The following is a 23,386-nucleotide window of genomic DNA, read 5'->3' as shown; positions in this document are numbered from 1 at the left end:
CGAGCGCGCGCGCGCCCCGGCGGCCAATCAGGAGGCGGCAGTGGGAGCCCCGGGTGGTTGGTGGGGGGGGGGGGGGGGGAAGCCAATGGCGGCGGCGGGATTAATACGCAGGCGCCGGCCCCTCCTAGTCTCAGCGACGCCCCGATGAGCCCTGCCCCGCCCCTTCGCCATTCCAACCAATCACGAGGCCGCCTTCTACCTCCGTTGACCAATCAGGAGGCGCCTCTCTCTTCCAGCCAACATTTGCGGCGCCCCCTTGCCTCTCCCCCTCCGACACCGAGAGCGGGAAACGCCCGACGCCAAGGCCACGCCCATAACTGCCAATCACACAACGAGGCCCGCCCCCGCCGTTCTCAGCCGCTCTTCTGATTGGCTGACCCAGGATGTCAATCCACCATAACAGTTTCCACACAGTCCCCTCCCCCCAGGCACCCTAAGGTCACAGGTTCGAATCTCCCCACCCCAGCACCAGTGGCATTATGGGATACGGGGAAAAAGGGGCCCGAGCCCCTTCCCCGTATCCCATAACCCCCTGGGCCCCAAGCGCCCCCGTATCCCACAATGCCCTGGGCCAGAGCACCCCCCATCCCAAAATCCCCCCGAGCACTCCCTCCAAGGGCTATGCTCCCACCGGGGGGCGCTCTGGGGCGGGGCGGGGGGGTCTCTACGCTCCCACGGGGGGCGCTCTAGGGGTGGGGCGGGGGGGTGTCTACGCTCCCATGAGGGGTGCTCTAGGGGCAGGGCGGGGAGGTCTCTATGCTTCCACGGGGGGCGCTCTGGGGCGGGGCGGGGCGGGGGGGTGTCTACGCTCCCATGGGGGGCGCTCTAGGGGCAGGGCGGGGAGGTCTCTATGCTTCCACGGGGGGCGCTCTGGGGCGGGGCGGGGGGGTCTCTACGCTCCCATGGGGGGCGCTGTAGGGGCGGGGCGGGGCGGGGGGGTCTCCGCTCCCACGGGGGGCGCTCTAGGGGGGCGGGGCGGGGGGGGTCTCTACGCTCCCACGGGGGGCACTCTGGGGCGGGGTGGGGCGGGGGGTCTCTACGCTCCCACGGGGGGCGCTCTAGGGGGGCGGGGCGGGGGGGTCTCTACGGTTCCATTGGGTGCCCCCCGCCCCCCCGCCGGGATGGATGCCGAACGGGGGAACAGCGTGGAAACGGGAGCGGAGTGCCCCCTACAGGGTCACAAGTGCAGCCGGCCGGGAAAGGGGGCTGGCCCCCGGGAAAGGGTTGGCAGAAACAAACCAGCAAAGGGGGGGAGGGTCTCAATCTTCGGGGCGGGGGAGGGGGCGGAATTTGGGTTTCCGGCAGATGTTCAAATAAGGAGAAATCTACCCGTCCCCACGGAGGGACATCTGTCCCCGTGCACGTCTGTCTGTCCCCACTGAACATCTGTCTCTCCCCATGCACGGCATTCAGCCCGTCCAGCCCCCTACACGCCCCTCTGTCAGTCTGTCCGTCCATCCTCCTACACGCCCCTCTGTCTGTCCATCCATCCATCCCCATACACGACCCTCTGTCCGCCTGTCCGTCCAGCCCCCTACACGCCCCTCTGTCAGTCTGTCCGTCCATCCTCCTACACGCCCCTCTGTCTGTCCATCCATCCATCCATCCATCCCCATACACGACCCTCTGTCCGCCTGTCCGTCCAGCCCCCTACACGCCCCTCCCTCTGTCTGTCCGTCCAGCCCCCTACACGCCCCTCCGTGTGTCCATCCATCCATCCCCATACACGCCCCTCAGTCTGTCTGCCCGTCCATCCCCCTACACACCCATCCGTCTGTCCGTCCATCCCTGTACACACCCCTCCGTCTGTCCATCCATCCATCCCCCTACACGCCCCTCTGTCTGTCCATCCATCCCCATACACACCCCTCTGTCTGTCCGTCCATCCCCTACACACCCGTCTGTCCGTCCATCCATCCATCCCCATACACGCCCCTCCGTCTGTCCATCCATCCCGCTACACACCCCTCCGTCTGTCCATCCATCCCACTACACACCCCTCTGTCTGTCCATCCATCCCCATACACACCCCTCCGTCTGTCTGTCCGTCCACCCCCCTACACACCCGTCTGTCCATCCATCCATCCCCATACACACCCCTCTGTCCGTCTGTCCGTCCATCCCCCTACACACCCCTCTGTCTGTCCATCCATCCCCGTACACACCCCTCCGTCTGTCCACCCATCCATCCCCCTACACACCCGTCTGTCTGTCCATCCATCCATCCCCGTACACGCCCCTCTGTGCGTCTGTCCGTCCATCCCCCTACACGCCCCTCCGAGGCCTCTGGGGCGGGAGGATGGTGAAGAAGCAGACACAGGACCAGGGGTGCTGGGGGCCCGGCGGGGGCAGTGGGGCAGGGTTGGGGGGCGGAGCAGGGCAGCGAGGGGCATCGCCGGCCGGCCAGAGGGAGGTCCCGTGGATCTGAGCCGGGCCGAGGTGGGGCCAGGGTCCCGTTAGCGGGGTCACGACACCGGCTCCCGGGCCCTGCAGACACCCCTCCCCAGTGGTCCTCGGGGGCAGGGACCAGGCCCTGTGTGTGTGTGTGTGTGTGTGTGTGTGTACCGGGCAAGCGTGTGTGTGTGTACAGAGCTCTCTGTGCGTGTACCAAGCAGGCGTGTGTGTGTGTACAGAGCTCTCTGTGTGTGTACCGGGCAAGTGTGTGTGTGTGTGTACAGAGCTCTCTGTGTGTGTACCAAGCAGGCGTGTGTGTGTGTACAGAGCTCTCTGTGTGTGTACCGGGCAAGTGTGTGTGTGTGTGTACAGAGCTCTCTGTGTGTGTACCGGGCAAGCGTGTGTGTGTGTACAGAGCTCTCTGTGCGTGTACCAAGCAGGCGTGTGTGTGTGTACAGAGCTCTCTGTGTGTGTACCGGGCAAGTGTGTGTGTGTGTGTACAGAGCTCTCTGTGTGTGTACCAAGCAGGCGTGTGTGTGTGTGTACAGAGCTCTCTGTGTGTGTACCAAGCAGGCGTGTGTGTGTACAGAGCTCTCTGTGTGTTTACCAAGCAGGCGTGTGTGTGTGTACAGAGCTCTCTGTGTGTTTACCAAGCAGGCGTGTGTGTGTGTGTGTGTACAGAGCTCTCTGTGCGTGTACCGGGCAAGTGTGTGTGTGTGTGTGTACAGAGCTCTGTGTGTGTGTACCAGGCAAGTGTGTGTGTGTGTACAGAGCTCTCTGTGCGTTTACCAAGCAGGCGTGTGTGTGTGTACAGAGCTCTCTGTGCGTTTACCAAGCAGGCGTGTGTGTGTGTGTGTGTGTGTGTGTGTGTACAGAGCTCTCTGTGTGTGTACCGGGCAAGTGTGTGTGTGTGTGTACAGAGCTCTCTGTGTGTGTACCAAGCAGGCGTGTGTGTGTGTGTGTGTGTGTGTGTGTACAGAGCTCTCTGTGCGTTTACCAAGCAGGCGTGTGTGTGTGTACAGAGCTCTCTGTGTGTGTACCAGGCAAGTGTGTGTGTGTGTGTGTACAGAGCTCTCTGTGTGTGTACCAAGCAAGAGTGTGCGGACAGAGCTCTCTGTGTGTGTACCAAGCAGGCGTGTGTGTGTGTGTACACAGAGCTCTGTGTGTGTGTGTGTGTGTGGACACAGAGCTCTCTCTCTCTCTCTCTGTACCAAGCAGGCGTGTGTGTGTGTGTGTGTGTGTGTGTGTGTACAGAGCTCTCTCTCTCTCTGTGTGTGTATGTGTGTGTGGACAGAGCTCTGTGTGTGTGTGTGTGTGTGTGGACAGAGCTCTCTCTCTCTCTCTCTGCGTGTGTGTGTGTGTGTGGACAGAGTTCTCTGTGTGTGTGTGTGTGTGTTTGTGCGGACAGAGCTCTCGGTGTGTGTACCAAGCAGGCATGTGTGTGTGTGGACACAGAGCTCTCTGTGTGTGTGTGTGTGTGTGTGTGGACACAGAGCTCTCTCTCTCTCTGTGTACCAAGCAGGCGTGTGTGTGTGTGGACACAGAGCTCTGTGTGTGTGTGTGTGTGGACACAGAGCTCTCTCTGTGTGTGTGTGTGTGTGTGTGTGGACACAGAGCTCTCTCTCTCTCTCTCTCTGTGTACCAAGCAGGCGTGTGTGTGTGTGTGTGTGTGGACAGAGCTCTCTCTCTCTCTCTCTCTGTGTGTGTGTGGACAGAGCTCTGTGTGTGTGTGTGTGTGTGGACAGAGTTCTCTGTGTGTGTGTGTGTGTGTGTGTGTGGACAGAGCTCTCTCTCTCTCTCTCTCTGTGTACCAAGCAGGCGTGTGTGTGTGTGTGTGTGTGGACAGAGCTCTCTCTCTCTCTCTGTGTGTGTGTGGACAGAGCTCTGTGTGTGTGTGTGTGTGTGTGTGGACAGAGCTCTCGGTGTGTGTGTGTGTGTGTGGACAGAGCTCTCTCTCTCTCTCTCTGTGTGTGTGTGGACAGAGCTCTGTGTGTGTGTGTGTGTGTGTGTGTGGATAGAGCTCTGTGTGTGTGTGTGTGTGTGTGTGTGTGTGTGTGTGTGTGTGTGGACAGAGCTCTCTCTCTCTCTGTGTGTGTGTGTGTGTGTGGACAGAGCTCTCTCTTTCTCTCTCTCTCTCTGTGTGTGTGGACAGAGCTCTGTGTGTGTGTGTGTGTGTGTGTGTGGACAGAGCTGTGTGTGTGTGTGTGTGTGTGTGGACAGAGCTCTGTGTGTGTGTGTGTGGACAGAGCTCTGTGTGTGTGTGTGTGTGTGTGTGTGTGGACAGAGCTCTCTCTCTCTCTCTGTGTGTGTGTGGACAGAGCGGTGTGTGTGTGTGTGTGTGGACAGAGCTCTCGGTGTGTGTGTGTGGACAGAGCTCTGTGTGTGTGTGTGTGTGTGTGTGTGTACAGAGCGGTGTGTGTGTGTGTGTGTGTGTGTGGACAGAGCGGTGTGTGTGTGTGTGTGTGTGTGTGGACAGAGCTCTCGGTGTGTGTGTGTGTGGACAGAGCTCTCTCTCTCTCTCTCTCTCTCTGTGTGGACAGAGCGGTGTGTGTGTGTGTGTGTGGACAGAGCTCTCTCTCTCTCTCTCTCTCTGTGTGTGTGTGTGTGTGTGGACAGAGCGGGGTGTGTGTGTGTGTGTGTGGACAGAGCTCTCGGTGTGTGTGGGTGTGTGGACAGAGCTCTCTCTCTCTCTCGGTGTGTGTGTGTGTGGACAGAGCTCTCTCTCTCTCTCTCTCTCTGTGTGTGGACAGAGCGGTGTGTGTGTGTGTGTGTGGACAGAGCTCTCTCTCTCTCTCTCTCTCTCTCTGTGTGTGTGTGTGTGTGTGGACAGAGCGGGGTGTGTGTGTGTGTGTGTGGACAGAGCTCTCGGTGTGTGTGGGTGTGTGGACAGAGCTCTCTCTCTCTCTCGGTGTGTGTGTGTGTGGACAGAGCTCTCTCTCTCTCTCTGTGTGTGTGTCCGCGCTCACGCACATGGGCCGTGTGTAACGTAGGCTGCATCTGGAGGAGGCGGGGGGGGGGCAGGATCTGAGCTCACAGCTGCCCATTAAGTCACACCCGGGGGCGGGAGTAGAGGCCGGGGCGGGGGGGGGGCCTCGTCACATGAGCAGCCTGGGGCCCGGCAGCCGGTTCCGGGGAGCCCTGCATGGAGCTGGGGGAGACCCGGCCCCCCCCCCAGCATCCCCCGCTAAAGGTGTGTGCATCTCTGGGTGGGGAGCCAGGACGCCTGGGTTCCTTCCCCGGCTCCGGGGTGGGGGCTGGTGGGTTAGAGCTGGGGGGGCTGGGAGCCCGGACTCCTGGGTTCTCTCCCAGGCGCTGGGAGGGGAGTGGGGGCTGGTGGGTTAGAGCAGGGGGGGCTGGGAGCCAGGACTCCTGGGTTCCTTCCCTGGCGCCGGGAGGTGGGGTGGGGGCTGGTGGATTAGAGTGGGTGGGGGGGCTGGGAGCCCGGACTCCTGGGTTCTCTCCCAGGCGCTAGGAGGGGGGTGGGGGCTGGTGGGTTAGAGCAGGGGGGGCTGGGAGCCAGGACTCCTGGGTTCCTTCCCTGGCACCGGGAGGGGGGTGGGGTGGGGACTGGTGGGTTAGAGTGGGGGGGGACTGGGAGCCAGGACTCCTGGGTTCTCTCCCAGGCGCTGGGAGGGCAGTGGGGGCTGGTGGGTTAGAGCAGGGTGGGCTGGGAGTCAGGACTCCTGGGTTCCTTCCCCGGCTCTGGGAGGGGGGTAGGGTCTAATGAATTGGGGGTGGGGTGGGGAGGGGGCAGGAAATCTATTTAAGCTCCTCCACTCACCTGGTTCCCACCTGGTGGCTAAGTCCCGCCCCCATCCTCCCCCCCACACACCTGTCTATAACTAACCTTCCCCCCTCTATAAAGTCCTCTGGCCTCACCTTTCCCTCTTTTCCTGCGCCCTAGGGGGGAGCGTGACCCACTGCTGTAGCCTGTATCTGGTGAGCTTCGTCCTCCAGAACTTGGGGACCCCCTTGGTGGAGAGTAGGGGGCTGATCCCCCTGTTTACTCTACTCTGTGACCGCAGGATTTCTGAGACCCAGTATCTGTCAGCTCTGGCTTTGACCTACCAGTGATTCTCCTGGGGGTCCTTTTGGGGGTCCAGCTGTGCCCCCCAAAATATTACCCAGCTCCTCTTTGCACCCCTTAAGCAATCCCCTGGCCTCGAATCTGTGGCATCTTGTGTTCCCCTCAATTTGACTTTTAAACTCTCTTCACCCCCCTGTTTTTCCAGAAGAGGGACCGAGAACAGGGGTGTCCCCCTGTACCTCCATCTCTGCGATGGGAGGGTAGGCTGGATTTCGAGGGCCTAGACCCACGGATCCTTTTCCCCCTCCTGTTAATTCAAAGAAGCTGGGTGGGGTTTTTAGGGTTCACCCCCCCATTTTCTTTTGGAGGTGTCTGCAGGCAGCTTCAAAGCCGGCCCCGCGCATGGCAGAGGCAGGAAGTGGGGGGGGGCTTGACCCCTGTTTTTCTAGCTCTTTTTGGGGGGCGGGGTGTCTCTGATGTGGATTTGAAATCAGGGGGTCTTCTATTGACTTGGTTCATGGTTGTGGGGTGTGTGTGGGGGGAGCTGGGGGGTGTTGCAGGTGAGGCTGGGGGAGGCAGGGAATTTGCAGGGAGGGTCTGGGGAGCTGATGGGTAGGGGCGGAGGGATTTCAGGGGTGCCTGGGGGGAAGGGAGTTGTGGGGGCTGGGGAGAAAGTGGGGGAGGAGCTGGGAACTTGGAGCAGAGAGCAGGTGAGTGGGGTTGGGGGGGATCTGGGGAGGGAATTTGGGGTGGGAGAGGGTAGGGGGCTAGGGGAGGGAATTTGGAGGTGCTGGGGGAGGGAATTTGGGGTGGGGGCTCTGTGGGGGGAGGGACAGGTGATAACGGGGGGGTCCCTGGCTGAACCCCTCCTTTCCCCCTCCTCCCCCCCCAGGGTGACCGGGCCCCCCTGCCATGTCCACCGAGAGCTCCCCCCTCCTGAGCTACCGGCTCTTCAGTGTGGTGGACGAGGGGGAGATGCCAGGGAGCCGGGCCCAGGAGGAGGCCCCCCTCGTGGGGGGGGGCGCCATGGGCACCCCGCACCCTGACCCGGCCGGCCGGCTCTCCACCTTCTTCGGCGTCGTGGTGCCCACCGTCCTGTCCATGTTCAGCATCGTTGTCTTCATGCGTGTGGGTGAGTGACCCCCCGTTCAGGATTCCCCCCCCCATACCTCTAGGGAAATCGCTGCCCCTAGGAATACCAGCAAAGCTCCATCCCCCATGGTTGCGGGATTGATTTCCAGCCAAAATCCTGTGGCAGGGAGTTCCACTGGCTATTTCCAGCCAAAATCATGCAGCAAGGAGTTCCACCAGCTAACGGGGGGGTGGGGTTGGCCCATACTTACCCCTGCTCCTCCTCCGACCCAGCTGTTTGGCCAGCTCCTTGCCGCAACTGGCGGCTGCTTTGTCCAGGTCTGGTGGTGCAATTGCAGGGAAAGTTCGGTTCCAGCAAAATCATGGGGCGGGGAGTTCCCCTGGATGGCCGGCGGCTGCGTATTTACCCCCTTTCGGGCGCCGAAAGCCGACTTCCCCCGTTGTAATGAGCGGCAGATGAGCGAAAGGCGGCCCGACGTCCATCGGAGGAGGTTAACGCGTGGCCGGGAGGTGCGCCCCGAGGCCGTGGGGATGGGCCCAGTCCGGGAACCTACCTGGAGAATAGACCCCTGGGCTCCCCGCACCCCAGCTCCGCCGGGGCCCCTCACACCTGACCCGCAGCCCCTCTGTCGCCCCCTAGGGTTCGTGGTGGGGCACGCCGGGTTCCTGCAGTCGCTGCTCATGCTGGTGGTGGCCTACGTCATCATCCTGCTGACCGTCCTGTCCGTCTGTGCCATCTGCACGAATGGAGCCATCCAGGGGGGTGGGGCCTACTGTATCCTTCAGCCAATGGGGATGGTGGGGTGCGGGGGGGGGTGTCAGGAGATCTGTTTGTGTAGGGGGTCTTTAGGGGAGATATGGGGGGCTGTCTTGGGGGGCAGGGGCTATGGGGGGCAGTAGGAGGGGAGCTGGGGTGCAGGTGGGGGTGTAGGTGGGGGGTGTCGGGAGATCTGTTTATGGAGGGGGTCTGGGGGAGACACTGGGGGAGGGGCGAGGGAATATGGGGGGCTGTCTGTGGGGAGCAGTGGGGGGGGCTGGGGTGCGGGTGAAGGGTGTCAGGAGATCTGTTTGTGTAGGGGTTTTTTGGGGGTGACACTGGGATTAGGGGGCTGAGGGAATATGGGGGGCTGTCTTGGGCAGAAGGTGTGGGGGTCAGTTGGAGGGGAGCTGGGGTGCAGGTGGGGGGGAGTCAGGAGATCTGTTTATGGAGGGGGTCTATGGGGGGCTGTCTTGGGGGGCAGGGGCTGTGGGGAGCAGTGGGTGGGAGGGTGTCGGGAGACCTGTTTATGGAGAGGGTCTTTGGGGGAGACGCTGGGGGGCCTGGGGGAGGGATAAGGGAATATGGGGTGCTGTCTCTAGGGGGGCAGCGGCTGTAGGGAGCAGTGGGTGCGGGGGTGTCAGGAGATCTCTTTATGGAGGGGGTCTTTGGGGGAGACACTGGGGGGTCTGGGGGAGGGATAAGGGAATATGGGGAGCTGTCTCTGTGGGGGGCAGGAGCTGTGGGAAGCAGTAGGTGAGGGGGTCTTGGGAGATATGTTTATGGAGGGGGTCTGTGGGGGAGACACTGGGGGGTCTGGGAGAGGGGCGAGGGAATATGGGGGGCTGTTTCTGGGGAGCAGTAGGAGGGGGGCTGGGGTGCAGGTGAAAGGTGTCAGGGGATCTGTTTGTGTAGGGTTTTTTTTGAGGGTGACACTGGGATTAGGGGGCTGAGGGAATATGGGGGCATCTTGGGGGGCAGGAGGTGTGGGGGGCAGTTGGAGGGGAGCTGGGGTGCAGGTAGGGGTGTTGGGAGATCTGTTTATGGAGGGGGTCTGTGGGGGAGACATGGGGATATGGGGGGCTGTCTTGGGGGGCAGGGGCTGTAGGGAGCAGCGGGTGGGGGGCTGTCAGGAGATCTCTTTATGGAGAGGGTCTTTGGGGGAGACTGGGGGATTGGATCGGATATAGGGGTGCGTGGGGGGCTGTCTGGGGTGGCTGGGGGGCAGTGTAGGCGTCTCCATGGGCTGTGGCAGGGGGAATGGGCTCCGTGTGTGTGGGGGTGTCTCTCTATGGTGCTTCCTTAATGGCCCCCCCCCACCCCCAGTCATGATCTCGCGGACGCTGGGCCCCGAGTTTGGGGGCAGCATCGGGCTTATGTTCTACCTGGCCAACGTCTGCGCCTGTGGGGTCTATATCCTGGGGCTGGTGGAGGCCGTGCTGGACGTCTTCGGGGCAGGTAGGCCCGGACGCCTGGGTTCTCTCCCTGGAACTGGGAGGGGAGTGGGAGCTGGTGGGTGAGATCAGGGGGGCTGGGAGCCCGGACGCCTGGGTTCTCTCCCCAGCTCTGGGTGGGCAGTGGGGGCTGATGGGTTAGAGCAGGCGGGGCTGGGAGCCCGGACGCCTGGGTTCTCTCCCTGGTTCTGGGACAGGAGCCGGGGGGCTGGGAGCCAGGACTCCTGGGTTCTCTCCCCAGCGCTGGGAGCGGAGCGGAGTGGGGCCTCGGGGTGGGGCTGGGAGCAAGGACGCCTGGGTTCTCTCCCTGGCTCTGGGAGGGGCATGGGGGCTGGTGGGTGAGAGTGGGGGGGCTGGGATCCAGGACTCTTGGGTTCTCTCCCGGTTCTGGGACGGGAGCAGAGGGGGCTGGGAGCCAGGACTCCTGGGTTCTGTCCCCGGCTCTGGGAGGGGAGCGGGGACTGGTGGGTTAGAGCAGAGGGGGCTGGGAGCCAGGACTCCTGGGTTCTGTCCCCGGCTCTGGGAGGGGAGTGGGGGCTGGTGGGTTAGAGCAGGGGGGGCTGGGAGGCAGGACTCCTGGGTTCTCTCCCCGGCTCTGGGAGGGGAGCGGGGAGTGGTGGGTTAGAGCAGGGGGGCTGGGAGCCTGGACTCCTGGGTTCTCTCCCCAGCCCTGGGAGCGGAGCGGAGTGGGGCCTCGGGGCGGGGCTGGGAGCCTGGACGCCTGGGTTCTCGCCAGTCCTGAGAGTGCCCCCCTTGCAGACGGGACGGACCCCCCCGGCGCCCGCATCCTGCCACAGGGCTACTTCTACAGCTTCCTCTACGGCTCGGTGGTCCTCCTGCTCTGCCTGCTGGTCTGCCTGGTGGGGGCCCGGATCTACGCCCGGGCCGCCTTCCTCATCTTCCTGGTGGTCAACCTGGTGCTGCTGGACATTTTCATCAGCTTCGTGGCCGTGGGGCCCCGCCAGGTGCCCGTGGCCCGCGACGCCAACCACACCGTCAACGCCAGCTTCACCGGCTTCCGCCTGGCCACCCTGCGGGCCAACCTGCCCGGTGAGCGGGGGGGGCTGGGAGCCAGGACTCCTGGGTTCTCTCCCCGGCTCTGGGAGGGGAGTGGGGGCTGGTGGGTTAGAGCAGAGGGGACTGGGAGCCAGGACTCCTGAGTTCTCTCCCTGGCTCTGGGAGGGGAGCGGACTGGGGGCTGGTGGGTTGAGGACTGGGGGTCACAGAGGTGGGGAGACTGGAGATGGGGGGGGCAGAGGGAGAAAGGGATGGGTGGGGTGGCCAAGCAGGGGATGGGTGTGTTGAATGGGGCGGGGGGGCGTTCTGGGGAAGGGGGTTTTCGGGGGGGGGGGGTTCTGTCCCCGGCTCTGGGAGGGCAGTGAGGGCTGGTGGGTTAGAGCTGGGGGGCTGGGAGCCAGGACTCCTGGGTTCTCTCCCTCGCGCTGGGAGGGGAGTGGACTGGGGGCTGGTGGGTTGAGGACTGGGGGGTCACAGACATGAGGGGACTGGAGATGTGGGGGGGCAAAGCAGGGGAAGGGGGTGTCGAGTGGGCGTTTTGGGGAGGGGGATCTTGAGGGGTGGTTGGAGGGCTGGGGATGTGCCGTGGGGTGGGGATGTGGGCGGAGTTAGAGGGAGAAAGGGAGGGGTGGGGGGCAAAGCAGGGGTTGGAGGGGTGTTGAGTGGGGGGAGCTCTTGAGGAGTGGTTGGAGGGGCGGGGATGTGGGCGGGGTAAGAGGGAGAAAGGGAGGGGTGGGGGGCAGTGGGGGTGTTCAGGGGGGTGGGGTGATGGACAGCAGGGGGTGTGGAGCAAACACTGGGGGGGTGTAGGGGGTTGCGGGGAGATGATGGGATCGGTGGGGGCACGGCCTGGGGGGGGGCAAGGCCCAGGAGGGGGGCGTATGGAGGGGGGGCCCCAGCAGGCAGAGGGGACGGGTCCGTGGGGAAGGGGGAACGACCCCCCCCCAGTCACTTGTCGTGTGTCTCCCCCGCCCCCCCAGCCATGTACTCCCGCGACTACACCACCAACAACGTCATGACGTTCGCCACCGTCTTCGCCGTCATGTTCAACGGCTGCACCGGGATCATGGCCGGGTCCAACATGTCGGGTGAGCCCGGACGCCTGGGTCCCATCCCCGGCGCTGGGAGGGCAGTGGGGGCGGGTGGGTTAGAGCAGGGGGGGCTGGGAGCCAGGACTCCTGGGTTCTCTCTCGGCTCTGGGAGGGCAGTGGGGGCTGGTGGGTTAGAGCAAGGGGGGCTGGGAGCCAGGACTCCTGGGTTCTCTCCCGGCTCTGGGTGGGCAGTGGGGGCTGGTGGGTTAGAGCAAGGGGGGCTGGGAGCCAGGACTCCTGGGTTCTCTCCCGGCTCTGGGTGGGCAGTGGGGGCTGGTGGGTTAGAGTGGGAGGGGGGGCTGGGAGCCAGGACTCCTGGGTCCCATCCCGGCTCTGGGCTGCCGTTGCAGGGGAGTTGAGGAACGCCAGCAGCTCCATCCCCAAGGGCACCATCATCGCTGTGGTTTACACCTTCGTCATCTACTTCCTCCTCTTCCTCATGACCAGCTTCACCTGTGAGAGGTGAGTGGGGGCAGGGATGGATTCGGGGCGGGGGGAGGGGTTGGAGGACACCCTGCTGTTGGCACCAAGGGGCGGGGCTAAAAGCATAAGGGTGGGGCTAAAGGAGGAACTGGCCAATGGGGCGGAGCTAAGGGAGCAGGGGGTGGGGCTAGGAGAGCAAGCTGGTGGGGATGGGCGGAGCTTCATGGCTGAGGTCAGGGCAGGGGTGGGAGGGAAGATGAAGGTGGAGGCGGGGCTATCGGGGATGGAGTGGCGGGGGGGGGAATTGCCAGGGGGCGTGGCTAATGAAATAGGGCCGGGCTAAGAGGCGGGCTGGGGGGCCGGGCTTAGGGCACAGTTCATGTGCAGAGGGTGGGGCGAAGGGGCTGGGGTTATGGATGGGTGGGGCTAGGGGTGAGGTGGGGTTCAAGCAGACAGCTAGTTGAAGTGGGTGTGGCTTATGGGAGGGGGCGTGGTTTATAAGAAGGGGCGTGGCTCAGGGCCAGTGTAACAGGTGCGGTTCAGGCACAGAGCTCCTTGAAATGGGCGTGGCTTGCAGAGGGGGCGTGGCTTTCCAGGCCAGACTAAGAGGAGGGGAAATGGGCAAGGGGCAGGGACAAGGCCTGCCGAGGGGAGCTGGGTGGCAGTGGGTGGGCGGGGCTCAAGGCCTGGCTCCGCCCCCTTTCCAGGACACTGCTGAAGGAAGACTACGGCTTCTTCCGGTCCATCAACCTGTGGCCGCCCCTGGTGCTGGTCGGGGTTTACGCCGCGTCCCTCTCGGCCTCCATGAGCTCCCTCATCGGGGCCTCCCGCATCCTGCACGCGCTGGCCAAGGACGACCTGTTCGGTGAGCCCCCCCCCCCCCCCCGGCCTGTCCCGAGGAGGCCCCCCAGCCTCCCGACTGGGGTCCCTCCGTCACTCTCACGCGCTTTCCTTCCCCCCCCCAGGCATCATCCTGGCTCCGGCCAAAATCGTCTCCAAGGGGGGGAACCCCTGGGTGGCCGTTCTGTACACCTGGGCCCTGGTGCAGGTAAGTGCCCCCCCCCCACCTCCTGCTCTAACCTGATGCCCTCCCAGAGCCGGGGGAGAACCCAGGCGTCCTGGCTCCCAGCCCCCCCTCCCCTCCCAGAGCCGGGGAGAGAACCCAGGAGTCCTGGCTCCCAGCCCCCCTGCTCTAACCCACCAGCCCCCACTGCCCTCCCAGAGCCGGGGAGAGAACCCAGGAGTCCTGGCTCCCAGCCCGCCCTGCTCTAACCCACCAGCCCCCCCTCCCCTCCCAGAGCCAGGGAGAGAACCCAGGCGTCCTGGCTCCCAGCCCGCCCTGCTCTAACCCACCAGCCCCCCCTCCCCTCCCAGAGCCAGGGAGAGAACCCAGGCGTCCTGGCTCCCAGCCCCCATGCTCTAACCCACCTGCCCCCACTGCCCTCCCAGAGCCGGGGAGAGAACCCAGGAGTCCTGGCTCCCAGCCCGCCCTGCTCTAACCCACCAGCCCCCACCCCCCTCCCAGAGCCGGGGAGAGAACCCAGGCGTCCTGACCCCCCCCCTTCTTGGTCCCCCCCAGCTGGTGCTGTTCGCAGGGAAGCTGAACACCATCGCCGGGATCGTCACTGTCTTCTACCTGGTGGCGTACGCGGCCGTCGACCTGGCCTGCCTGGCGCTGGAGTGGGCCTCGGCCCCCAATTTCCGGTGGGGGGGCAGCTCTGGGGAAAGGGAGTGGATTTGAGGGGGGGCAGTGTCCAGACCTGGAGAAGGCAGGGGTGGGGGTTCATAGGAAAACTTGCCAGGGTGGGGGCCAGGATCCAATTCAGGTTTTCAGAGCTCTGGGGAGGGGGGGGGGGCAGGTGAGTGGGGGGGGGGCCAGGGAGCTGGGATTGGGGGCATCCCTGGTGGAGGGGGGCCTCTGTGGGGTGGGGGGGCTGGGATTTGGGGCATCCCTGGCGGAGGGGGCGCGTCCATGGGGCGGGAGGGGGCTGGGATTTGGGGCATCCCTGGCGGAGGGGGCCTCTGTTGGGTGGGGGGGCCTGTCTGTAACCCCCCATCTCTTCCCCCCCAGCCCCACCTTCCAGCTGTTCAGCTGGCACACCTGTCTGCTGGGCATCGCCAGCTGCCTGCTCATGATGTTCCTGATCAGCCCGGCGGGCGCCTCGGGCAGCCTGGTGCTGATGCTGGCCCTGCTGGGCTCCATCCACCTGCGGGCGCCCGCCAGCTCCTGGGGCTACATCAGCCAGGCCCTCATCTTCCACCAGGTACCGGGAGAGAACCCAGGCGTCCGGGCTGCCAGCCCCTGCCGCTCTGACCCCCCAAACCCTGCTCCCCTCCCCCGAGCCGGGGAGAGAACCCAGGCGTCCGGGCTGCCAGCCTCCGCCACTCTGACCCCCCCAAACCCCCGCTCCCCTCCCGGAGCCGGGGAGAGAACCCAGGAGTCCTGGCTCCAAGCCCTCCCTGCTCTGACCCACCAGCCCCCGCTCCCCTCCCAGAGCCCAGGAGAGAACCCAGGTGTCCGGGCTCCCACCTCCCCCTGCTCTGACTCCCCAGCCCCTGCTCCCCTCCCAGAGCCCGGGAGAGAACCCAGGTGTCCGGGCTCCCTTCTATATCTGACCCCACCCCCTCCGACACACCAGGGATTGGGGGGGATCCGTCAGCCATCCCCTTGCCTACCTCTTCCTCCTCCGCCCCCCGGTACTAGGAGGAGGGTCTGTCAGCTGTGGGGGGATTGATGGGGGGGGGCAGTGGGGTGGCCCAAGAGCCGGGGACAGGACGGAGGCCACTGTGGGTTGTGGGGGGGGCTGGCTTCATGCCATGGGAAGATGGGGGTCTATGGGGCGGTGGGCGGAGTCGATGGGGTAGGACTTTTGGGGGGCCTGTGCCCAGCATCGGGGGCGTCTCCCTCTTTCCGCCCCCCAGGTGCGGAAATACCTGCTGCTCCTGGACGTGCGCAAGGAGCACGTGAAATTCTGGCGCCCCCAGATGCTGCTGATGGTGGCGAACCCCCGGAGCGGGGCCCAGCTCGTCCGCTTCGTCAACGACCTCAAGAAGGGGGGGCTCTTCGTGCTGGGCCACGTGGAGATCGGCGAGCTGGGTGAGGGACCCAGGCGTCTGGGCGCTTGCCACTCCCCTGCCTCGCCCCACTGAAGGAACCCAGGAGTCCTGGCTCCCAGCCCCCCCTGCTCTGACCCACCAGCCCCCACTGCCCTCCCAGGGCCGGGGAGAGAACCCAGGAGTCCTGGCTCCCAGCCCCCCCGCTCTGACCCACCAGCCCCCACTGCCCTCCCAGAGCCGGGAGAGAACCCAGGAGTCCTGGCTCCCAGCCCCCCCTGCTCTGACCCACCAGCCCCCACTGCCCTCCCAGGACCGGGGAGAGAACCCAGGAGTCCTGGCTCCCAGCCCCCCCTGCTCTGACCCACCAGCCCCCCCTGCCCTCCCAGGGCCGGGGAGAGAACCCAGGAGTCCTGGCTCCCAGCCCCCCCTGCTCTGACCCACCAGCCCCCCCTGCCCTCCCAGGGCCGGGGAGAGAACCCAGGAGTCCTGGCTCCAAGCCTCCCCTGCTCTGACCCACCAGCCCCCACTGCCCTCCCAGGGCCGGGGAGAGAACCCAGGAGTCCTGGCTCCAAACCCGCCCCCAGCTCTAACCCATTAGCCCCCTCCCGGAGCGGGGGAGAGAACCCAGGAGTCCTGGCTACCTTCTATTTCTGCCCCCCAGACACGATGCCCTCCGACCCCATCCAAGCTCACTACAACTTCTGGCTCAGCCTGGTGGATAAACTCAACGTCAAGGCGTTCGTGGATCTGACCCTCTCGCCTTCGGTCCGACAGGGGACCCAGCACCTGCTGCGCATCACGGGGCTCGGTGAGTGATGTCTCCGGTCGCCCCGCCCCAGAGGTGGCCGCCTCTCGGCGCCGGGCGAGGGGTCCCCGGGTCTCCGGCCGCCCCGCCCCAGAGGTGGCCGCCTCTCGGCGCCGGGCGAGGGGTCCCCGGGTCTCCGGCCGCCCCGCCCCAGAGGTGGCCGCCTCTCGGCGCCGGGCGAGGGGTCCCCGGGTCTCCGGCCGCCTCGCCCCAGAGGTGGCCGCCTCTCGGCGCCGGGCGAGGGGTCCCCGGGTCTCCGGCCGCCTCGCCCCAGAAGTGGCCGCCTCTCGGCGCCGGGCGACGGGTCCCCGGGTCTCCGGCCGCCTCGCCCCAGAAGTGGCCGCCTCTCGGCGCCGGGCGAGGGGTCCTTGGGTCTCCGGCCGCCCCGCCCCAGAGGTGGCCGCCTCTCGGCGCCGGGCGAGGGGTCCTTGGGTCTCCGGCCGCCCCGCCCCAGAGGTGGCCGCCTCTCGGCGCCGGGCGAGGGGTCCTTGGGTCTCCGGCCGCCCTCCCCAGAGGTGGCCGCATCTCCGCCCCCACTGACCCTCTTTCTCCCCCCCCGCCAGGCGGCATGAAGCCCAACACCCTGGTGCTGGGTTTCTACGACGCCTGCGTGCCCGATGACGAGTTCCTCCGCCACCCAGCCTTCAGCCAGGCCCAGGAGCGCGACCCCTTCGGGGTGGACCAGCCGGCCCTCCAGGCCCACTTCCCCCCCGTGCGCGGGGCCGGCGCCCCCAAGGCCCTGCCGCCGGCGGAGTACGTGGCCATCGTCTCGGACGCCGTCAAGATGCACAAGAACGTCTGTCTGGCCCGCTACTTCCCGCGGCTGGACAAGGAGCGGCTCTTCTCCTGCAAGGCCGAGGGGTGCTTCGTGGACGTATGGCCCCTCAACCTGCTGCGCCCCGACACCCCGGCCTACGTGGACGTCTGCAGCCTCTTCCTGCTCCAGCTGGCCTGCATCCTCACCATGGTCAGCTCCTGGCGGGCCGCCCGGCTCCGTCTCTTCCTGTGCGTGGAGTCGGGCGACCGGGGCTGGCTGGCCAAGGAGGAGAAGCTCAAGGAGCTGCTGGGCAAGCTGCGGATCAAGGCCGCCATCCGGGCGGTGGCCTGGGACCACGTGGTGGCCCTCCACGGCCAGCGGCCGGCAGCCGGCGAGCCCTTCCTCAACCCGGCCGCCCACCGGGTGACGGACGAGTACCTGGCGGCCGTCAACGCCCTGGTGCTGCAGCAAGGGGGCCAGGTGGCCGTGCGATTCCTCTACTTGCCCCGGCCGCCGGCCGACACCGCCGCGTACGAGCGCTACCTGGAGCAGCTGGAGATCCTCACCCGGGACTTGGGGCCCACCCTGCTGGTGCACGGCCTGACGCCCGTCACCTGCACCGAGCTCTGAGGGGGGCCGGGCCGGAGGAGGACGGTGGGGGCAGGAGGGCGAGGGCCTGGGGAACTCCTGGAGACCGCGCCGGGACATCCGGCCTCCGGGCGACGCACCCCCCGTGGGATTAGCTGAGGGGGCCCGGCCTTCGAGCCCCCAAAACCTGGTGCCTGTAATGAGCGGGTGGAGGGGGAGAGACCCCCCCCCATCCCCCGCCCCCAAACTGAGGCTGCAATTCGGGGGGGGGGGCTCAACCTTGCAACTGTTGGAACCCCTTTTCCCTCATTCCACTTCTGCTGTACCCCATGATCTCTGCACCCCCCACATTCCTTCATGGCTTAGTAGGGGGTTCCCATTTTTCCCAGGTACCCCCAAATCAATGCACCCCACATTCCTGCACTGCTTAGGGGGTTCCCATTTTTCCCAGGTACCCCCAAATCAATGCACCCCACATTCCTGCACTGCTTAGGGGGTCCTAATTTCCCAGGTACCCCCACATCCATGCACCCCATATTCCTTCACTATAGGGGGTCCCCATTTCCCGAGGTACCCCCAAATCACTGTTCCCCACATATTCAATCTCCTCCCATCACTGCTTGGGATGGGGTCCCCTTTTTATGCCCAGGGGCCCCAAATCACTATCTCCTATTCTTCCGCTGCACCTCATTCAGGGCTGTGTGGGGGTCCCCCATTTTTTCCAGGCACCCCAGATCACTGCACCCTGAATTCTCTAGGGCTGGTGGGGTCCCCAGCTGTTCCTACACTCCCCCAAAAACCCTTCGGGTTGGGGTTTGCCTCTTCTGTGCTCCCCAGTCTCTCTTCTGAGGAGGCCCCAGGCCCCCCAACGCCTGTTGCCTTAGCTCCATGCCCCCCGAACTGTACAGCACTGGGGTCCCCCCTCCCGCAACAGCCCACCTTGTGGGGCAGGGGTGTCCTACAGCAGGGCACAAGGTGGCGCCCTTAACTAACCCAGCCGGGATTAACCCCTGGAGGGGGGGATAGAAGCTGGGGGGATCCCCAAAACCAGCCCCCCCCCCCGATATGCAGTTTATTTAGGCTACTAGGCTATTTTTGGTTAACAGTTCTCTCTGGGATACCTCATGTAACACAACTGACCAGCGCCCCCTGGAGGAGGGGGTAATAACACAGTAAACTAAGGGTGGGGGGAAGTGGTGGGTCGGGGAGATATTTAGACATGTATTTTAACGAGCGCACTCAATAAATGACAACGCAAAAAAGGACCGTGGCCAGTGCCTGTGTGGTTATGGATTGACTTTTTTGGGGGGTGGGGGCTGGGAGCCGGGACTCCTGGGTTCTCTCCCCGGCTCTGGGAGGGCAGTGGGGGCTGGTGGGTCGGAGCAGGGGTGGGGGCTGGGAGCCGGGACTCCTGGGTCCTCTCCCCGGCTCTGGGAGGGCAGTGGGGGCTGGTGGGTCAGAGCAGGGGGGCTGGGAGCCAGGACTCCTGGGTTCTCTCCCCGGCTCTGGGAGGGCAGTGGGGGCTGGTGGGTCGGAGCAGGGGTGGGGGCTGGGAGCCGGGACTCCTGGGTCCTCTCCCCGGCTCTGGGAGGGCAGTGGGGGCTGGTGGGTCGGAGCAGTGGGGCTGGGAGCCCGGACTCCTGGGTCCTCTCCCCGGCTCTGGGAGGGCAGTGGGGGCTGGTGGGTCGGAGCAGGGGTGGGGGCTGGGAGCCGGGACTCCTGGGTCCTCTCCCCGGCTCTGGGAGGGCAGTGGGGGCTGGTGGGTCGGAGCAGTGGGGCTGGGAGCCCGGACTCCTGGGTCCTCTCCCCGGCTCTGGGAGGGCAGTGGGGGCTGGTGGGTCGGAGCAGGGGGGCTGGGAGCCAGGACTCCTGGGTTCTCTCCCCGGCTCGGGGGTGGGAGGGGGCTGGGGGTTGGAGGAGTGGGGGCTGGGAGTTGGGATATGGGGCTGATTGTGCACAAGCCGCTGGTCACCAAAGAGTTAACCCCGGGCGGGGGCGCACGGTGCATGCTGGGAATTGTAGGCAGAATCCAGCGCCCGGGAAAACCAGCCACATGGAGGGCGCCGGGTGAGATTTCAGTGGGGAGCCCGGACTCCTGGGTTCTCTCCCCGGCTCCGGGAGGGGAGTGGGGGCTGGTGCTGGGGGAGCCCGGACTCCTGGGTCCCCCCCATGCCGGAAGAGGGGGGGTCCAACCCCCAAATCAGCGCTTCTGGGGAGGGGGCGCATAATCTGTCTCCCCCGCCTCAACCCACCAGCACCCACAACCCTGCTACAGAGAGAACCCAGGCGTCCTGGCTCCCAGACCCCCTGCTCTAACCACCAGCCCCCGCTCCCCTCCCAGAGCCAGGGAGAGAACCCAGGAGTCCTGGCTCAAAGCCCCTCCTGATCTAACCCACCAGCCCCCACTCCCCTCCCAGAGCCAGGGAGAGAACCCAGGAGTCCTGACTCCCAGCCCCCCTGCTTTAACCACCAGCCCCCACTCCCCTCCCAGAGCCTGGGAGAGAACCCAGGAGTCCTTACATTACATCCTCTTGCTCACAGAAGAGTTGAGATGTGATTTCCCCCCACATTGGGTCTGGACCTTGCTCAATCGGCCCTGCAATGTCAATGGCTTAGATTGTTCCCCACCGGTTACACCCACCCACCCCAGAGGTGGCCGCATCTCGGCGCCGGGCCAGGTGGTCCCTGTGTCACCAACCGCCCCTCCCCAGAGGTGGCTGCATCTCAGCACCTGGCCCTAATACAATTTCTCTCTCCCCGCAGGGCGGTCCCGAGGTCTCTGCTCCCCGACATTCACCAGGGCCTCCCCTTCCCGGGCTCCCCAACACGGGCCGCTCAGGTCTCCGGCTCCTACCTCTATTACCACTACGGCTGTGACGGGGTGGACGACCGGGGCTGGGGCTGCGGCTACCGGACCCTCCAGACTCTCTGCTCCTGGCTGGCGGCTGCGGGGGCCGGAGCGGGGCCGGGGGGCTCCCCCAGGCCGGTCCCCTCCCTGCCTGCCATCCAGCGCGCCCTGGTGGAGATGGGGGACAAGCCCCCGGCCTTCGCCGGCTCCCGGGACTGGATTGGCACGGTGGAAGCCACCTTGTGCGTGGATCACTTTTTCGGGGTGCCGTGCAAAATCGTGCACAGCCCCCGGGGGAGCGGGCTGGGGCAGCAGGTGGGAGCCTTATATGCCCATTTCCAGGAGGGTGGGGGGCCTGTGATGCTGGGGGGTGACGCCGACAGCTCGTCCAAGGGGCTACTGGGGGTCTGCTCCATGCCCGCCGGCCACCATCTCCTCGTGCTGGATCCCCACTATTACCGGGGGGCCGGAGGCCTTGGGCGGGAGGGGATGCAGGCGGCGGGGTGGGTGCACTGGCAAGGCCTGGCCTCCTTCGACCCCGCCTCCTTCTACAATCTCTGCCTGCCGCAGTTCTGGCGGGACCCGAGTGAGGGGGGCGGCGCTGGTGAAAACTGATTCGCACGAGCGAGTGTCTCCCGGACGGCCGCCAAGGGAGTCACTGGGCCACGTGAATCTTGGTTTGCACGAGTGAGAGTCACCCAGCGCGTTGCACAAGGAAGATGTCACTAGGACTCGTGAACATTGGTTCGCACAAGCGAGAGTCACCAGGACGGCCGCCAATTGCTTTGCACAAGGAAGATGTCGCGGGGACTCATGGGGTTTGCAGGAGCAAGAGGATTTTGCCCTAGGCTGCTGCTCTCCCAGCCCGACCTCATTTTGGGGCCAAACGCCGCCAGTTTGGGGATAAGGAAAGCCCCCTCCCCCCCCCATGCTCCGGGGGAGGGCGGATGTTCAGCGGGAATGAACATTGGGACATCTCTGAGGGTGAGATTTACCTGCATTTACTTTCCTGCTGTATTAGGCTTAGACTTGCGTGTGTTTGTTTTATTTTGCTTGGTAATTTACTTTGTTCTGTGTGTCATTACTTGGAACCACTGAAATCCCACTTTGTGTATTTAATAAAATCACTTTTTACTTATTAATTAACCCAGAGCATGTATTAATACCCAGGGGAACAAACAGCCGTGCATCTCTCTCTATCAGTGTTATAGAGGGCAAACAATTTATGAGTTTACCCCATCAAAGCTTGATACCGAGTAAAACAGATTTATTTGGGGACCCCATTGGGAGCTAGGTATCTGGGTGCTGGCGACTGGAGCATTTCTTAAGCTGTTTTCAGTTCAGCCTGCAGCGGGTGCGGGACGTGGTTCAGACCTGGGCCTGTGTTTGCAGCAGGCGGGCGGGTCTGGCTCGACAAGACAGGGCGTGGAAGTCCCACGCTGGCAGGGAAAACGGGCTCAGGGGTAGTCCCAGCACGTCAGGAGGCAGCTCCCAAGGGGGTTTCTGTGCCCCAACTCGTCACAGGGGTGTTGCCAACACTTTTTTGGAGGACGGAGCTAAAATTCAGAGGGATCTGGATAGAACTGGGCCAAACTGAAGTTGGACAAAGACCACTGGACGGTGCTATATTTAGGGAAGAAAACCCAAATGCCCCAATTACTCCCGGGGGAATTCTGCGCCCCCAAAAGTAACAATTCTGCGCACCCTAGTTTCAAATTTTGCATCTTTTATCTGTCAAAAATAACACGATCTAATCACACCAGTTTCAATTATTTTTGGTCATTTATTGCACAGTACCCGTCAGCAAGTGTTTCTGTAAGAGTACAGCCAACAGGAAAGATTCAGGAAATGCTTTTTTGACAAATCGATTCCTTACGGGCCATATAAATACAGAGCTTTGAGTAACAATTCATTTAAACTACAGTACAGAACGGTGTTCCCTGCCCCCCTCAGAAGCAGGGCAAAGGCTGCGGGGAGTAAATTGCAGGGAAGGAGCCTGGGTGTGAAGTTGGAGGTTTGTTGGGTTTGGGTGGGGGAAAGTCTGGAACAGGTTTTCTTTGGGGGGAGGGAAGGGATTGCTAGGGAGCCTCCCCCATGCAGACCCTGGCTGCCCCCTAGCCACTCCCATTCAGGCACATCTGCCCCATCCCCATGTGGTCCTGCACCCCCATATGTCCTTGCACCCTGTCAAGGTTCCTTTCCCACTCTGAACGCTGGGGTACAGATGTGGGGACCTGCATGAAAACCTCCTAAGCTTACTTTCACCAGCTTAGCTTAAAACTTCCCCAAGGTACAAACTATTTTACCTTTTGCCCTTGGACTTTATCACTGCCACCGCCAAACGTCTAACACCGGTTACTGGGAAAGAGCCCGTTTGGAAACGTCTTTCCCCCCAAAATCCTCCCAAATCTTACAATCTCCTTTCCTGGGGAAGGTTTGATAAAAATCCTCCCCAATTTGCATAGGTGACCACAGAGCCAAACCCTTGGATCTTAAGAACAATGAAAAAGCAATCAGGTTCTTCAAAGAAGAATTTTCATTGAAGAAAAAGTAAAAGAATCACCTCTGTAAAATCCGGGTGGTAAATACCTTACAGGGTAATCCGATTCAAAACAGAGAGAATCCCTCGAGGCAAAACCTTACGGTACAAAAAGACACAAAAACAGGAATATCCATTCCATTCAGGACAGCTTATTTTCTCAGCCATTTAAACAAAACAGAATCTCACTAGATTGCTTATTAGCCCTTTACAGGAGTTCTGACCTGCACTCCTGCTCCGGTCCTGGCAAAAAGCAACACACAGACCGAGAGAGCCTTTGTTTCCCCCTCCTCCAGCTTTGAAAGTACCTTGTCTCCTCACTGCTCATTTTCGTCAGGGGCCAGCGAGGTTATCCGAGCTTCTTAACCCTTTACAGGTGAAAGGCTTTTTCCTCTAGCCAGGAGGGATTTTAAAGGTGTTTACCTTTCCCTTGATATTTATGACACCCCCCCTGGCAAATATGTCCCTCACCCCAGCTCAGACACCCATTCCCCCTGTGGCCCTGCACCCCCACTCACACCCCCTGCCCCCATCCCC

General features: G+C 63.7%; 2 protein-coding genes across 3 annotated transcripts; both read left to right on the top strand.

Annotated features, from left to right (window-relative positions):
- Nucleotides 1–5,456: 5,456 nt before the first annotated feature.
- On the top strand, nt 5,457–18,727 carry SLC12A9 (solute carrier family 12 member 9). Of its 2 annotated transcripts, XM_075123830.1 has the most exons (15): nt 5,457–5,584; nt 6,299–6,333; nt 7,314–7,553; nt 8,154–8,288; nt 9,597–9,728; nt 10,484–10,774; nt 11,722–11,829; nt 12,183–12,294; nt 12,963–13,120; nt 13,221–13,303; nt 13,835–13,959; nt 14,327–14,519; nt 15,178–15,352; nt 15,974–16,120; nt 16,681–18,727. In XM_075123830.1, the coding sequence occupies exons 3-15, from the start codon at nt 7,334–7,336 to the stop codon at nt 17,502–17,504; spliced, it is 2,703 nt and encodes a 900-aa protein (XP_074979931.1). In that variant the 5' UTR covers nt 5,457–5,584; nt 6,299–6,333; nt 7,314–7,333; the 3' UTR covers nt 17,505–18,727. The 2 variants fall into 2 exon arrangements, with proteins under 2 accessions (XP_074979931.1, XP_074979930.1); XM_075123829.1 differs by lacking the exon at nt 6,299–6,333.
- A 743-nt stretch (nt 18,728–19,470) lies between these two features.
- Nucleotides 19,471–21,456, top strand: UFSP1 (UFM1 specific peptidase 1). The gene is made up of 2 exons (XM_075123861.1): nt 19,471–19,529; nt 20,226–21,456. Exons 1-2 carry the CDS (start codon nt 19,516–19,518, stop codon nt 20,923–20,925), a joined length of 714 nt encoding a protein of 237 aa, XP_074979962.1. The 5' UTR covers nt 19,471–19,515; the 3' UTR covers nt 20,926–21,456.
- Nucleotides 21,457–23,386: the final 1,930 nt, after the last annotated feature.

Source organism: Caretta caretta, chromosome 28, assembly GCF_965140235.1.
Source record: "Caretta caretta isolate rCarCar2 chromosome 28, rCarCar1.hap1, whole genome shotgun sequence".
Lineage (NCBI taxonomy): Eukaryota > Metazoa > Chordata > Testudines > Cheloniidae > Caretta > Caretta caretta.
Note: the sequence above shows the minus strand (reverse complement) of the source record. Positions and strands in the feature narration are given on the sequence as shown.

Coding starts and splice junctions, on each gene's coding strand:
- SLC12A9 (XM_075123829.1), top strand. CDS start 7,334: ATGTCCACCGAGAGCTCCCCCCTCCTGAGCTACCGGCTCTTCAGTGTG. Junction 11,830..12,182: donor GGCCGGGTCCAACATGTCGG/GTGAGCCCGGAC, acceptor CTGCCGTTGCAG/GGGAGTTGAGGAACGCCAGC. Junction 13,121..13,220: donor GGCCAAGGACGACCTGTTCG/GTGAGCCCCCCC, acceptor TCCCCCCCCCAG/GCATCATCCTGGCTCCGGCC.